Below are 12,137 nucleotides of genomic sequence, written 5' to 3'. Positions count from 1 at the left end.
GACACTACGGAATCAGCAGGCGGAACTGCTTACGCGGACGCAGTGGGAAGGGCAGTTGGCTTGGCTGCCACAGCAGGTGCTGCGATCCTCCAGAGGAGAGGCAGCGGCACCGATTGCCATGCTGAGAACAACGGCGACAACGGCCTGGCGGAGGCTAATGATGGACATGGTGGATAAATTGTTTTAGAACGTTGGTAATTCGGTATTGAACAAGTTTTCGGGTTTTGACTACGCAAATTCACAATACTTGGGACAAAGGCACCTATTTATACCCATCGATACGGGAAGTGTTCCGGCAAGCGGTCACGGTTTTGACAATCACTTACCCAGCTCGGGCGATACGTCAACATATATATTGCATCACGGTGCCGTGTTACCGTTCTGAAAAAGGCTAGACGCAAAGTCAAGCGCTGACTGTCAAATAGACAGTAGCTTGCCTTGCCTGGTTGTGCCTAGCTCTGGCTGGGAGCCGTCAGCATTAGTAGCGCCACTCCTCGGCAGCTGCCAAATCGAGATAGGATGGTTGAGGTTGAACGAACTCGACACCTTTATCAACGTGCTTGCCGTCGGTTCGCTTTATGTAACGAGTGGAAATAAAGTTTGTAATTGCCAGCTTATTAGGGGCAGCATCGGTTTAGACTGCAGTTGACCAAGGTGCATACCGAGGTTCTCCCCCCCAACTGCTCTCGACCACTCGCACGAAAGGTATGGCGGCTATGCAGTGGCACGAGTTTGCTGGAGAAATTTGGAATAGCCTTGGACAAAATTTCAATAGCGCCAAAGGAATGTTATGTAATGCGACGAGATGTCTGAAAACTGAGTAGTGCACCACGTTGCGACGAGAGCTCGCCTGTCGTGGGGCGCGACGGCCCGATTTGAGGATGTTGGTGACGGCAGTAGGCCAAGAGCGGCGGGCGGGCAGGCAATACTGATAAATCTACGAAGCAACCATGCCCATGTCAGCATCTCCGACACGTGAGCAAGGGAACAATGGCAGCCCTACACAATTCCGTGGTCTGCAGCTCCAAGACCTCCTGCCAAGAAGCGGGCGGTCCACCAGCTTCCAAAGCATCCGGTGTTAGCGCAGCAAAGGATTTGCCTATTATGGATATCCACGTTCCTGCAGGATACCTCCATCGAAAATCCGCCGGGTACCTGGTGTGCCTGGATCTATAAAGTACCGCCATCTGACAATGCTGACCTGCCAAGAGTGTTCCAGACCAAACCGAACACGCTACATCCCACTCCTACCGGACAATAGTTTAATCACCTACCGATTCGCTCCATTGAAGACTCTCGTCTCCCTATCAGAACCTCCAGATGTGTAAACGGCGTGTGGATATCGTGGGTAGCAGGGCCAACTCTAGCCCAAAGGGTGAGAAAAATGCGCGAGAAATGCACCTCGATTGCTGAGAGCATCTCATTCGGGCCGAGAAGGAATGACTTGTAGGAAGCATGGAGGATGGAAGAGCAGAATCCTCAAATTGAGATGGAAATGGCGTGCTAGATTGTAGTATATAAGTCCTGCCCATCTCGCTGCTGAAGTGTCGTGTCTCAGCTCGACTCATCCAGCACTGCTACCTCGGCTTTCTACACTCCCTTACAGCCCTACAGAAGCAAAAGTCCCTGGCAAAATGCTCTCTCTCATTGCTCCCGTTATCGCCGGCGCCTTGCTGGCCGGCCAGGCCTCCGCGGACCCGTGGCCGAAGCGCGGCCTCGCCGCCAACGACGACGTCCCGATCTGGCAGTTTGGCGGCAGCTGGCTGGGCCACAAGTCCGAGATCAACTGGCAGTACAACTGGGACAGCACGACGAACCAGAAGCAAAACTTTGCCGAGTACGTGCCCATGCTCTGGGGCACGCAGAGCTACCACACCAACCAGTGGTTCGACAACGCCAACCACTGGCTCAACAACGGTGGCAGCGGCCACCTCCTCGCCTTCAACGAGCCCGACCGCGCCGACCAGGCGCACCTGTCGGTCGGCGACGCCGTCAACGCCTGGCGCAAGTATATGGAACCCTTCAGCGGCCACGCGCAGCTCGGCGCCCCGGCCGTCTCCGCCGCCGGCCTCAACTGGCTGCAGAGTTTCCTGAACCAGTGCAGCGGCTGCCACATTGACTTTGTCCCCGTGCACTGGTACGGCGGCGCCGCGTACGAGCACGACTTTGAAAACTACATCAACAAGGTCTGCTCCATGGCCGGTGGACGTCCCGTCTGGGTTACTGAGGTAGGTGCACGATGATACCATCATCGCAAGTCTTTTGTCTGGCACTATATACTGACACTTTCTGTAGTTCCAAGGCACCGGTAACATTGACGAGCAGAGCAACTTCCTTCGCAAGGCGATTCCTTTCCTGGACAACAACAACTGCGTCTACCGCTACTCGTACTTTGGCACTGCCGACAACTCCAAGGTACTCCTCGACAACGGTGGCCCCAAGCTCTCCGGCCTGGGCGTCCAGTACACTTTCAGCCCCTACGGCAACGGTGATGGCCCTAAGTAGAAAAGGGTGCACAGTTGATCTGAGACATTCAAAGTACATATTTTCTTTCCAGTTACATATTTTTCTTCATTCGACCACTTGTGGTTTTGGTATATATACAAAATTAGACATACAAAACATACACCGTCAATCATATCAGTTCCACTGCCAAACAGACTAAGATGCAAAACGAAATAGAATAAATCAATCGATGTAAAGACTGTCGCGCTTCCGTTCAGCAGACGTAATGATGCGCTGTTGCTGCACGACAACAGCTGTAAGGAAAACCAGGGTTACGACATGTCAGCGAGAGACTTATCGAAAGCGTCGGATTACAGACTAATCAAGAATACCAAGACATATAGAATTACAATCGCTGAATGTTACTAGCAACCACCACCTCCGCCTCCGCCACAACCACCACCACCGCCGCCGCCGCCGCAGCCTCCTCCGCCACCACCACCACCACATGCAGCACCACCTCCTCCACAACCGCCAGCGCCGCCGCCACATGCGCCATTGGAGCAGCCTCCCGTGCCACAGCCCTAGATTCACAGTTAGACTTGGCTCTCGAATTATTGAATCCAGAATTAGACTTACCCCAGCACCATTGGAACAACCTCCTGCCCCTCCGCAGGCGCCGGCCGCGACGGCCGCTGAGCCGCAAGTGCCAGCAGCACATGCAGCGCCGGCACCGACGTAGCAGGGATCAGCACCATAATACATGCCGCCTGTGAACCAGATGGGATACATCCATGGCCCGTAGGCTGAAGCAAGACACAATTAGCAAACTGTCAGTGGCTGTAGAAGACGCAGTACAGGACCTACCGTAGTATGCATAGCCCCAGTGGTTGTAGTATTCATCCTTGGGTGGCAGCTCACGACCCCTCTTGGCTGCGCGCTTCCGTGCTTTTTGGTATTCCTCCTCGACCTTTTGTGCATGACGAGCGCGCTTTGCCTGGTCTACGGCAGAGGCTATGCCAGCAAAGCGCACGGCGTTGTGCGCGGAGACGTGCGCCGAGTTGTCAGGCGGACACAGCTTCGCAGCGCCAGAGCTGTGGAATTTCTCGGAAACCTTGTGATCCTTGGTTTTCAGCAGCGAGCTTATAGAGGACACGAGCGATGAACGGACAGCTGTTGATTCTAGTGTTAGTCTAAATGGTAGCACGAGTCAATGCACGTTACAACTTACTCTCACAGTACCAGCAAGTACACTCGCTGTAGACTTCGCCGTAAAATTCTTGATACTTCTTGGTGGTAAAGGCAAACGCCTCACCGAGTTCGCCTTCATCAATCTTGTCGTCGTGGTCAATGAACTTGCGCATTTTGCGCACCGTGTGTTGATAGTAGGATTGAGGGTGGAGTTGATGCGTGTGCCAGGCCAGGTCGACGTCGAGGGTCGGCACGATAATCTGGCCTGGATAGCCTGCCATGATGAACAAGAAGCGCTGGTACTTTTTTATGAGGCGCTGCATCGTTGATTTGGCCGACGGACTGTGCAGCCAATCCAAGTTGACCATTTTCTCGACAAAAATGCCCTGACGCATGACGGCGCCGCAGAGGTCGAGGGCAAAAGGCGAAAAGTTCTCCCAGTATCGGCTCATCATCTTGCGCGTGGACAGCCGCGAGTTGCGCTGCATGCCGTAGTTTCGTCTGTGCGCCGGAGCGTTGTCGATGCTGCGGATCGCGCCGTTGTCCTTGGTGACTTCCTCGATGAGGAACTTTATAGTATCCATTGTCGGGTGCGGATGACCGCCTCCAGGTTGGATGAGCTCCATGATTTTGATGCGGAGTGCTTTGCGAATCATGCGATTGGGAAATGTGCGGGGGAAATTGTCCGCAGTTGAACGGACGACATCTCGCTCAGGTCGTCCTTGCTGCGGGTTCAGAATCGTCCCGGGCATAGGAACGGAATTATTAAGGAGCAATGCGGTGTCGTGGAGGAATTTGGAGACCGAAAGCAGCTCTTTGTAGTTGTGCTGGCCGCATGACATGCACACGAAGCTGAACTTGCCATCACCATATCCTTCACCAATCAAGTCGTTGGATCTGTAGGAGCCGCCACTGTCGTCCTTGCCGCACGTGGTCCACGGCGCTTCGTAACGAACAGGGCAGTATGGACATTTGAGAGTCTTCGTCGGAGGATCATCCTGGTTCTGCCAGCTGCGTCCGGTCTTGGCGACCCAAGCCGCTTGGGTGTCGGAGGAGGCATTGTAGGTGAAGTTGTTCGCGATCGCTGTGTTGATCAGCTCCCAGGGCATCCCACTCGCCCAGAAACTGCTCAGACCATATCGCATGGTATCCTCCAGGAACGCGCGAGGGTTCAGCATGTGTGTGTGCATGACCATGAGAACGTCTGTGTTGTGAGTTAGCATCAGTGCGATGGAACGCTTTCAGCAGGGGCGACTGACCAAGAGGAGGCATCGTGGACGCTTGCCAGTTAAATTTACGGTTTGTGCTCGGGAACCGCATGTAGTTGTCGCCGTCTTTAACAGTCATATCCTCTTCTGTGAGCATCATGATCTCCTGAGCATTCCACCAGGCCTCATAGCGATCAACAGCTCGTGCGACAAAAATGGCCCACCTCTTTTCGCGCAGCTTGCTCAGCATCAGCTTCCTCTCTTCATCGTCAGTCATCTTGGCCTTTTCGTTGTCAGAAAAGACGCCGCTGGAATCCAGGAAAGACCCCTTGCTATCAGTCACAAGGCTGTCCCAGATTCCCCACAGCCCGTCCGAGTAGCCAACATCCTCCTTCATTGTATGGATGGCATGGAGCAGTTTGAGATGCGCAAGGCATCGACTCTCGGTAACGTCAAAGCCATAATTCATATTATTTGTGTCTTTGCTTTGCAACAAGATGGCGTCCTCATCGAGAATGATTTCCGGCAAAGGCGCTGGGGGTTCTTGTGGCTGGTCGGCAACGGCCTGGTAGCTTGGGACTTGCTCGTCCTGCAGGCTATCGTTGCTGCTGCGCGGAGCCGCGACGTTCAGAGTGGCGCCTGGTACGGCTGGTTTGTCGTCTGCCGATCCCATTGTTCAAGATTCGATCTGTCTTGGCATGTAGGTTGGGTGTCGCCGATGAGGAGCAGGGTGATGCTAGGCGTTCTTATACCATTCTAGAATCGGGGCGGGCAGGTTGCGGCCGCCACGGTGGCTGGCCGCTAAGAGATTATGTTGCCCGGGAGAGCCTTGCGTACGCATTATGATGTCAGGCTTCCAACGCAAGCGCGCGCCGTGGATGAAGATCGATTGACGGCTGGGCGATGACTGGCGAAAATGCTAATCAGGCTATCCGTACACCATGCTCGCTCTAACTAAGCTTGGAACTTCATATTTGGCGATCAAGACTCTTCTTAGGTAGACATGACTGTGTCTGTTTCTCGCTGACTGGTTTATTGCTCGTGTCGGCCGTGCTTTCTTCCACATTTTGCTCGTCGCATCTCATCATTTTATCGTGATTTTTTTTGTCATGTTTGCGATGTCAATCATGGTGAAACGTTGTTCATTATCCTCCTCGCAAACTCTCGTGTAACTTCTTGGTCATTAGTTGGCCCACGCAGGTATGGGACTTTTGTGGAATGGTGTGTAGCATAGCACAGCCTTGACGCCACAGGATCCTCAAGACAAATTGAGCAATCTAGTCGGGCGAATGTTGGTCACTAGACCAAATCTTGATATCCTCGGGGTTTCTTTAGCTGATCCTTGGTTATTTCTGGATTACGGTGGCGTGCCAGGGCGGATGGACGGCGAGGGGCGCCCTGCCACGAGGTTTGGCGATAGGCGACGATGGTTCTTGGCTGGTGCCGGCGAGGGGGGATAAGTGTAAAGGGCTGCGACAAAATAGGGTAAAAGGTTACTAAATTTCGCATCACAATGATTCGGCGGGTTAGACAGAACAGGCGCGGGTGTACTGAGTACTTGTGGAGGCAACCTCCGCCGAACAGTGCGTGCTCGCTACGCCACGGTGGCAAGGTGACACGAGACGCTGGGCAAACCGAGTATATGTGCACGATGTATTCTTGAGTGATGAGGCCGAACGTTGCTGTATGGCTGTCATTAGGCAACAGTAAATTGGCCGCCAGGTTGTTATGCTCCCAATAAAGTACGTTCTTTTGGCCACAGTCCCGAGCCAGACGCCACGAATCAGAGCAAAGACCCTGCGCAGCAGACGAGATCGTCTCATCATGCTTGCTTGCCTGGAAAAGGGCTCCGTGTGGTACGGCTCGTATCGGCGTTTCTAGTTCACGGGTCACAGCCACGGGCGCAAGCGCTGTAACACCCCCAATCAAGACATCTGCAATAAACTAGCTTTTCGATAAATACGTAGTGTCTGTCGTCCAGTCCAGCTGCCTGTTTCTTTTTCCTCCTCGTACTTGCTCATTCACAAATTTATTCAGTCTCGCTGTGTACTTATCCGTACTTGTAGTGTACTCAGTAGGTACTGTACCAGTAGAGGCAGCTTAGTGTGGCGCTCGTCCTGGCAATTCCCCAGGTGTGGCTCAGCCAGCAAACTCGGGGTGAGGCTGGTGTGGCACAAGACATCCACTTTCTGCATCCACTGCCAGAAGCGCTCCGCACCCACACTGCAGACTGTACCAGTACCAGTCTGTCCAGTCAGTAGGTACCTACCACCTACTGGGACCAGCACCAAGGCATCCGCCCGCCTCACTTGCTCATCCGACCGACACCTGCTATCCACGAGTGCTGCGTCCATCCACGCTCCTCATCGATCCGAGCTACAACTTCGCCAGCCGCGGGATCGCCCATTTCTCTAGCTGCCTGGCCATGGGCTTCTCCTTTGCGACGCCCAATCTCGTTCTTTAGCAGCAGTCCCATCTGCCAGCTGCGGGCGGCTCGGCTCCCCAGCCCCATCACCAAGCTGCGGGCGCGACCGCACTCTCGGCCGCACCGCTACACGACCTCACATTATCTATAGACGTCGAGAGGCATCATTGTGCGAGTCTCGTACTCGTCTCTGCAACCATGACGTTGCGAGCTGATACGAACGGCGTGGTCCTCAACGGCCACAGCCACGGCAGCAATCCCGCCAGCATAAATGGCGAGCCCTCGAGGTTCAGGTCGCAGGATCACTCTCGCAACCACAGTCCCGACGACCGCGATCATCGGCCTTCCAGCGCACCTGGCCGCAAGAACGGTCTATCCTCCAGCGTCGAGATCAGAGACGACATAGGCAGCCAACGGCCCCAGCGCCCAAATAAGCCCATGCTCATCCGCTCCAAGAGCGAGTACGCCAGACCTCAAGAGCAAGACGAGTCGGAGCAGGGCGACGACGAGATCCCCGAATGGGGAGCCAGACATGGCTTCGAAGATCACTATCAATCAGAACACATCATTACACAACTCGCAAGCGTACGTTTGCGCTATTCCCCCATGACGATAACCGAGCGTGCTGACTCTGTCTAGAACTGGTGCATGTATTTTACCGACAAGCGACACGAGACGACCGGTAAACCCAAAGCTCTCCAGACTGAGCTCCACGACTGGCGTCAAAGAGACCGTCTAAAAACTGTCTCTGCCGCTCTCGCCGTCTGCCTGAACATTGGCGTTGAGCCGCCTGACCAGCTCAAGACGAACCCTGGTGCCAAGCTCGAAGCATGGACCGACCCGACCGTTCCCCCGGCTCAGAAGGCCTTGGAGAACATCGGAAAGGCCCTGCAGTCTCAGTACGAGACGCTGGCCATCAGGGCTCGCTACAAGCAGTATCTAGATCCGTCCGTTGAGGAGACGAAAAAGTTTTGCGTCTCGCTGCGCCGTAATGCCAAAGAAGAGCGCGTCTTGCTTCATTACAATGGTCACGGTGTACCCAAGCCCACAGCCTCTGGTGAAATTTGGGTCTTCAACAAGACCTACACTCAGTATATTCCAGTATCATTATATGACCTGCAGCACTGGTTACAAGCACCCACGATCTATGTATGGGACTGCTCCGAGGCAGGCAATATCCTCAACAATTACCATCGCTTTGTCGAAAAGCACGAGGACGAGGAAAGGGAGACGGCCCAGCGTGACCCTCACTACGAAAAAACGGCTTTCCGCCCCTATATCCATCTGGCCGCTTGCGCCGCGAAGGAAAATCTCCCGACGAACCCGCTCCTCCCCGCCGATCTGTTTACCGCGTGTCTTACCACCCCAATAGAGATGGCCCTCTGGTTCTTTGTCCTTCAGAATCCGCTCAAAACAACTCTGACGCCAGAGCGCGCCAAGAAGCTTCCAGGTCGCCTCCAGGAGCGGCGAACCCCACTGGGTGAGCTCAACTGGATATTCACAGCCATCACCGATAGCATCGCCTGGACTACGCTTCCGCGTGATCTTTTTCGAAAGTTTTTCCGCCAGGATCTCATGGTTGCGGCGCTGTTTCGCAACTTTCTCCTCGCTCAAAGAGTCATGATGGTCTACGGCTGCCACCCTCAGTCGTATCCGCAGCTGCCGGACACGCATCAGCATCCCCTCTGGGAGACTTGGGACCTGGCTGTAGACATGGCGCTCGCGCAGCTTCCGATGCTCGAGAAGAAGGAAACCGATGGCACCGAATACGAGTACCAAAATTCGACCTTCTTCACCGAACAACTGACTGCGTTTGAGGTCTACTTGACGCGTGGAGACGCTGTTGCTCAAAAGCCGCCGGATCAATTGCCCGTGGTTTTGCAGGTGCTCTTGAGTCAGCAACACAGAGTTCGTGCACTTATTCTTCTGGGCAGATTTCTGGACTTGGGCCCATGGTCAGTGCAATTGGCTCTCAGCATCGGCATCTTCCCCTATGTGCTTAAGCTGCTCCAGTCAGCCGCGACTGAGCTGAAGCCTGTCATGGTGTTCATTTGGGCTCGACTCATCGCCGTTGATATAAGCTGCCAGCAAGACTTGGCCAAGGACAATGGCTATGGCTATTTCGCGCAGATCCTGAAGCCCACCGAGGCACTGCCAGTTGTCGACAGTGATGAGCACAAGGCCATGTGCGCCTTTATCTTGGCTATGCTTTGCAAGGACTACCAAAACGGTCAGATGATCTGTAACCAAACTGACATTATGACTTACTGCCTGACCCACATCCAGAACCAAGAGAACCACCTCTTGAGACAGTGGGCATGTTTGTGCATCAGTCAGCTTTGGCAAGATCTCCCAGAGGCAAAATGGCGCGGCATTCGAGAGAACGCCTACGTGACGCTAGCATGCCTTACCAAGGATCCTTGCTGTGAAGTACGCGCAGCCGTCATTCACGCAATGACCACCTTTCTCGGCATCCCAGATCTGACGGAAGAGGTGGCCAAGATTGAAGAATCAATTGCCTGGACGATTCTTGACATGGGAACTGATGGCAGCCCTATGGTGCGCAAGGAATTCTTAGTCTTCCTGTCACACTTTATTGTACGCTTCGAAAGCAAGTTTTTGGTCACGGCGTATGAACAGCTGCAGGAAGAAAAGGATTACCTGCTCTTCCCTCCACCAGACGACGGTCACGAGCACAAAATGGGCCTTCACTATGCACGAGCTGAAAATCGCAACAAGGATGGAACCATCAAACCTACGGCTCACGGTCTTTCGCACAACAGCGTCTACATGGCCTGCTGGAAGCACGCTCTGATATTGAGCGTAGACCCTCACCCAGATGTCCAACGTTCGGCTACTGTCATAGTCGACTATATGCACAATGCCCTCATCAACTCATCCATTGGCGAGCAGGCTCACTCCTTGATGCGCGACATTCAGAGAAGATCGAACCGCGCCGCTTTCAAGAGTGCGGCCACTGCTCATCAGCGAAGAAGTCTCATGAGTGGTAATGGTGCGCCTGTCACAGCCCCTCTGCCATCGCCAGGCCTTCTCCGGCGAACTGCGAGCCTCCTCTTCCAATCGTTTGTTGGTACTGAGGACAAATCTCGACCGACTACGCCATCGGGCTCTACGACTTCCATGGCACCGCCGAGATCTCCCAATACTCCTCTTCCTCCGGATCAAGCTTCCGCGCCTCCTGAGCAAAATGACACTTCTGGTGCCCCCGCCGCGTATCACATTGTCCGTGAGCCTGTTTCTGGGCAATTTGAAGAACGGGACTTGACAGAGACCCCCACCCTGCCTCTAGTCAGCAAGTTTCTCGACTGGTCCACCGAGTACTTTCGAGAACCGCAGATGAAGAATAGCGAGGCAGACGAACCCGGCAGCACCAACTACAACGAGAGACTTTGGAGAAGGCAGCGAAATGAGACGATTCTGCGTGAAACGCAGCCTCTCAAACAGTTTGCAGGAAGCCATCGTTGGAACAACCAGCTTGGCATTGTCAACAATGGCGCGCAGCCCGCAAAGATGACGTTCCATCAATATGAAGACCACATGGCCGTGTCCGATAATGGCAACACTGTCATGGTCTGGGACTGGAAGCGACAGGGTCGACTAAGCAAGTTTTCGAACGGCAACCCTGAAGGCTCCCGCATCAGTGATATGAAGTTTATCAACGAAGATGACCAGGCAATGCTGCTGACGGGCTCATCGGATGGCGTCATTAGAATTTACCGCAACTACGATTCCGACAGAGAAATTGCACTGGCTACGTCGTGGCGAGCATTGACGCACATGGTACCGAGCAATGTCAACTCGGGCATGGTTTTTGACTGGCAGCAAGTCAAAGGCCGAGTCCTTGTTGCGGGAGATGTTCGCGTCATTCGTGTGTGGTACGCCGCGAGCGAAACGTGTGTCATGGACATTCCTGCTCGATCTGGATCGTGTGTTACCTCGCTGACTTCGGATCAAATGACTGGAGACATCTTTGTAGCCGGCTTTGGCGACGGAGCAGTTCGCGTCTTTGACACTCGCATGAGACCTCAAGAGTCAATGGTCCGCAAGTGGAAGGATGAGACGGATCGTCAATGGATCAAGGCTGTTCACATGCAGCGAGGCGGCCAGCGCGAGCTTATGAGCGCTAGTCGAAATGGCAAAGTCAAGATCTGGGACATCCGAATGGACAAGGCTTTGCGGTCGTTCCAAACGACGCGGGACACGCTTCGCACAGCGAGCACACACGAGCACTTGCCAGTATTTGCAGTGTAAGTCAATCATAACTTCATGATGTGGGATCCGTACTAACGTGTGCAGCGGCACCTCGACGCATTCGGTCAAAATCTTCAATCTTGAAGGAGCAGAGCTCTCGCGGCTGGAGCCGTACTCGAGCTTTCTGCAGCAGAACCGCAGTTCGCCCATTTCGGCGACGGCATTCCACCCGCACCGTCCGATCCTTGGATGTGCGGCGCGAGGCGACCATCACATCAACCTTTTCACATGTGAAAAGGGCGAGCCACTGAGTCTGCCTTGAGCAGCAAAACTGGATAGCATCATGTGAGGCGCTTGGCGACGATGACGCAGCATAACTATTTCCCCGTCGTTACACTGTTGAAGTTTTTTGTCAGCGTGTTCATTTCCGTCTTGTCATATTAATTCTTTTCCTACTGGCCTTTTTTTTGAGTAACGAGACAACGGCGTTTGGCAAGACATGTATTATGAGCTAGCCATTTTACCTTGCGGACTTGGCTAGGAATCTTGCCGCAGGGAGCGGTACTAATTACAGCGTTGAATATACCATAAATGTATAATAAATGCGGAATTGATTTATTGCTGCAATCAAGACCGAGACCGGCTTGCTGGAGTCA

The 12,137-nt window shown here is 53.9% G+C and overlaps 3 protein-coding genes across 3 annotated transcripts; 2 read left to right on the top strand and 1 right to left on the bottom strand.

Moving 5' to 3' along the window:
• Nucleotides 1-1,634: 1,634 nt before the first annotated feature.
• On the top strand, nt 1,635-2,505 carry LMH87_002400 (uncharacterized protein; the record flags this gene model as incomplete). The annotated part of the gene is made up of 2 exons (XM_056193847.1): nt 1,635-2,228; nt 2,296-2,505. 2 exons carry the CDS (start codon nt 1,635-1,637, stop codon nt 2,503-2,505), a joined length of 804 nt encoding a protein of 267 aa, XP_056050843.1.
• A 183-nt stretch (nt 2,506-2,688) lies between these two features.
• On the bottom strand, nt 2,689-5,517 carry LMH87_002399 (uncharacterized protein; the record flags this gene model as incomplete). Its single annotated transcript, XM_056193846.1, has 6 exons — nt 2,689-2,759; nt 2,966-3,029; nt 3,085-3,251; nt 3,313-3,618; nt 3,677-4,840; nt 4,896-5,517. The coding sequence occupies 6 exons, from the start codon at nt 5,515-5,517 to the stop codon at nt 2,689-2,691; spliced, it is 2,394 nt and encodes a 797-aa protein (XP_056050842.1).
• Nucleotides 5,518-7,467: 1,950 nt separating this feature from the next.
• Nucleotides 7,468-11,803, top strand: LMH87_002398 (uncharacterized protein; the record flags this gene model as incomplete). The annotated part of the gene is made up of 3 exons (XM_056193845.1): nt 7,468-7,854; nt 7,909-11,537; nt 11,587-11,803. The coding sequence occupies 3 exons, from the start codon at nt 7,468-7,470 to the stop codon at nt 11,801-11,803; spliced, it is 4,233 nt and encodes a 1,410-aa protein (XP_056050841.1).
• Nucleotides 11,804-12,137: the final 334 nt, after the last annotated feature.

Source organism: Akanthomyces muscarius, chromosome 3 (genome assembly GCF_028009165.1).
Source record: "Akanthomyces muscarius strain Ve6 chromosome 3, whole genome shotgun sequence".
Classification (NCBI taxonomy): domain Eukaryota; kingdom Fungi; phylum Ascomycota; class Sordariomycetes; order Hypocreales; family Cordycipitaceae; genus Akanthomyces; species Akanthomyces muscarius.
The sequence above is the reverse complement of the archived record's forward strand: the minus strand, read 5'-3'. Positions and strand labels throughout refer to the sequence as shown.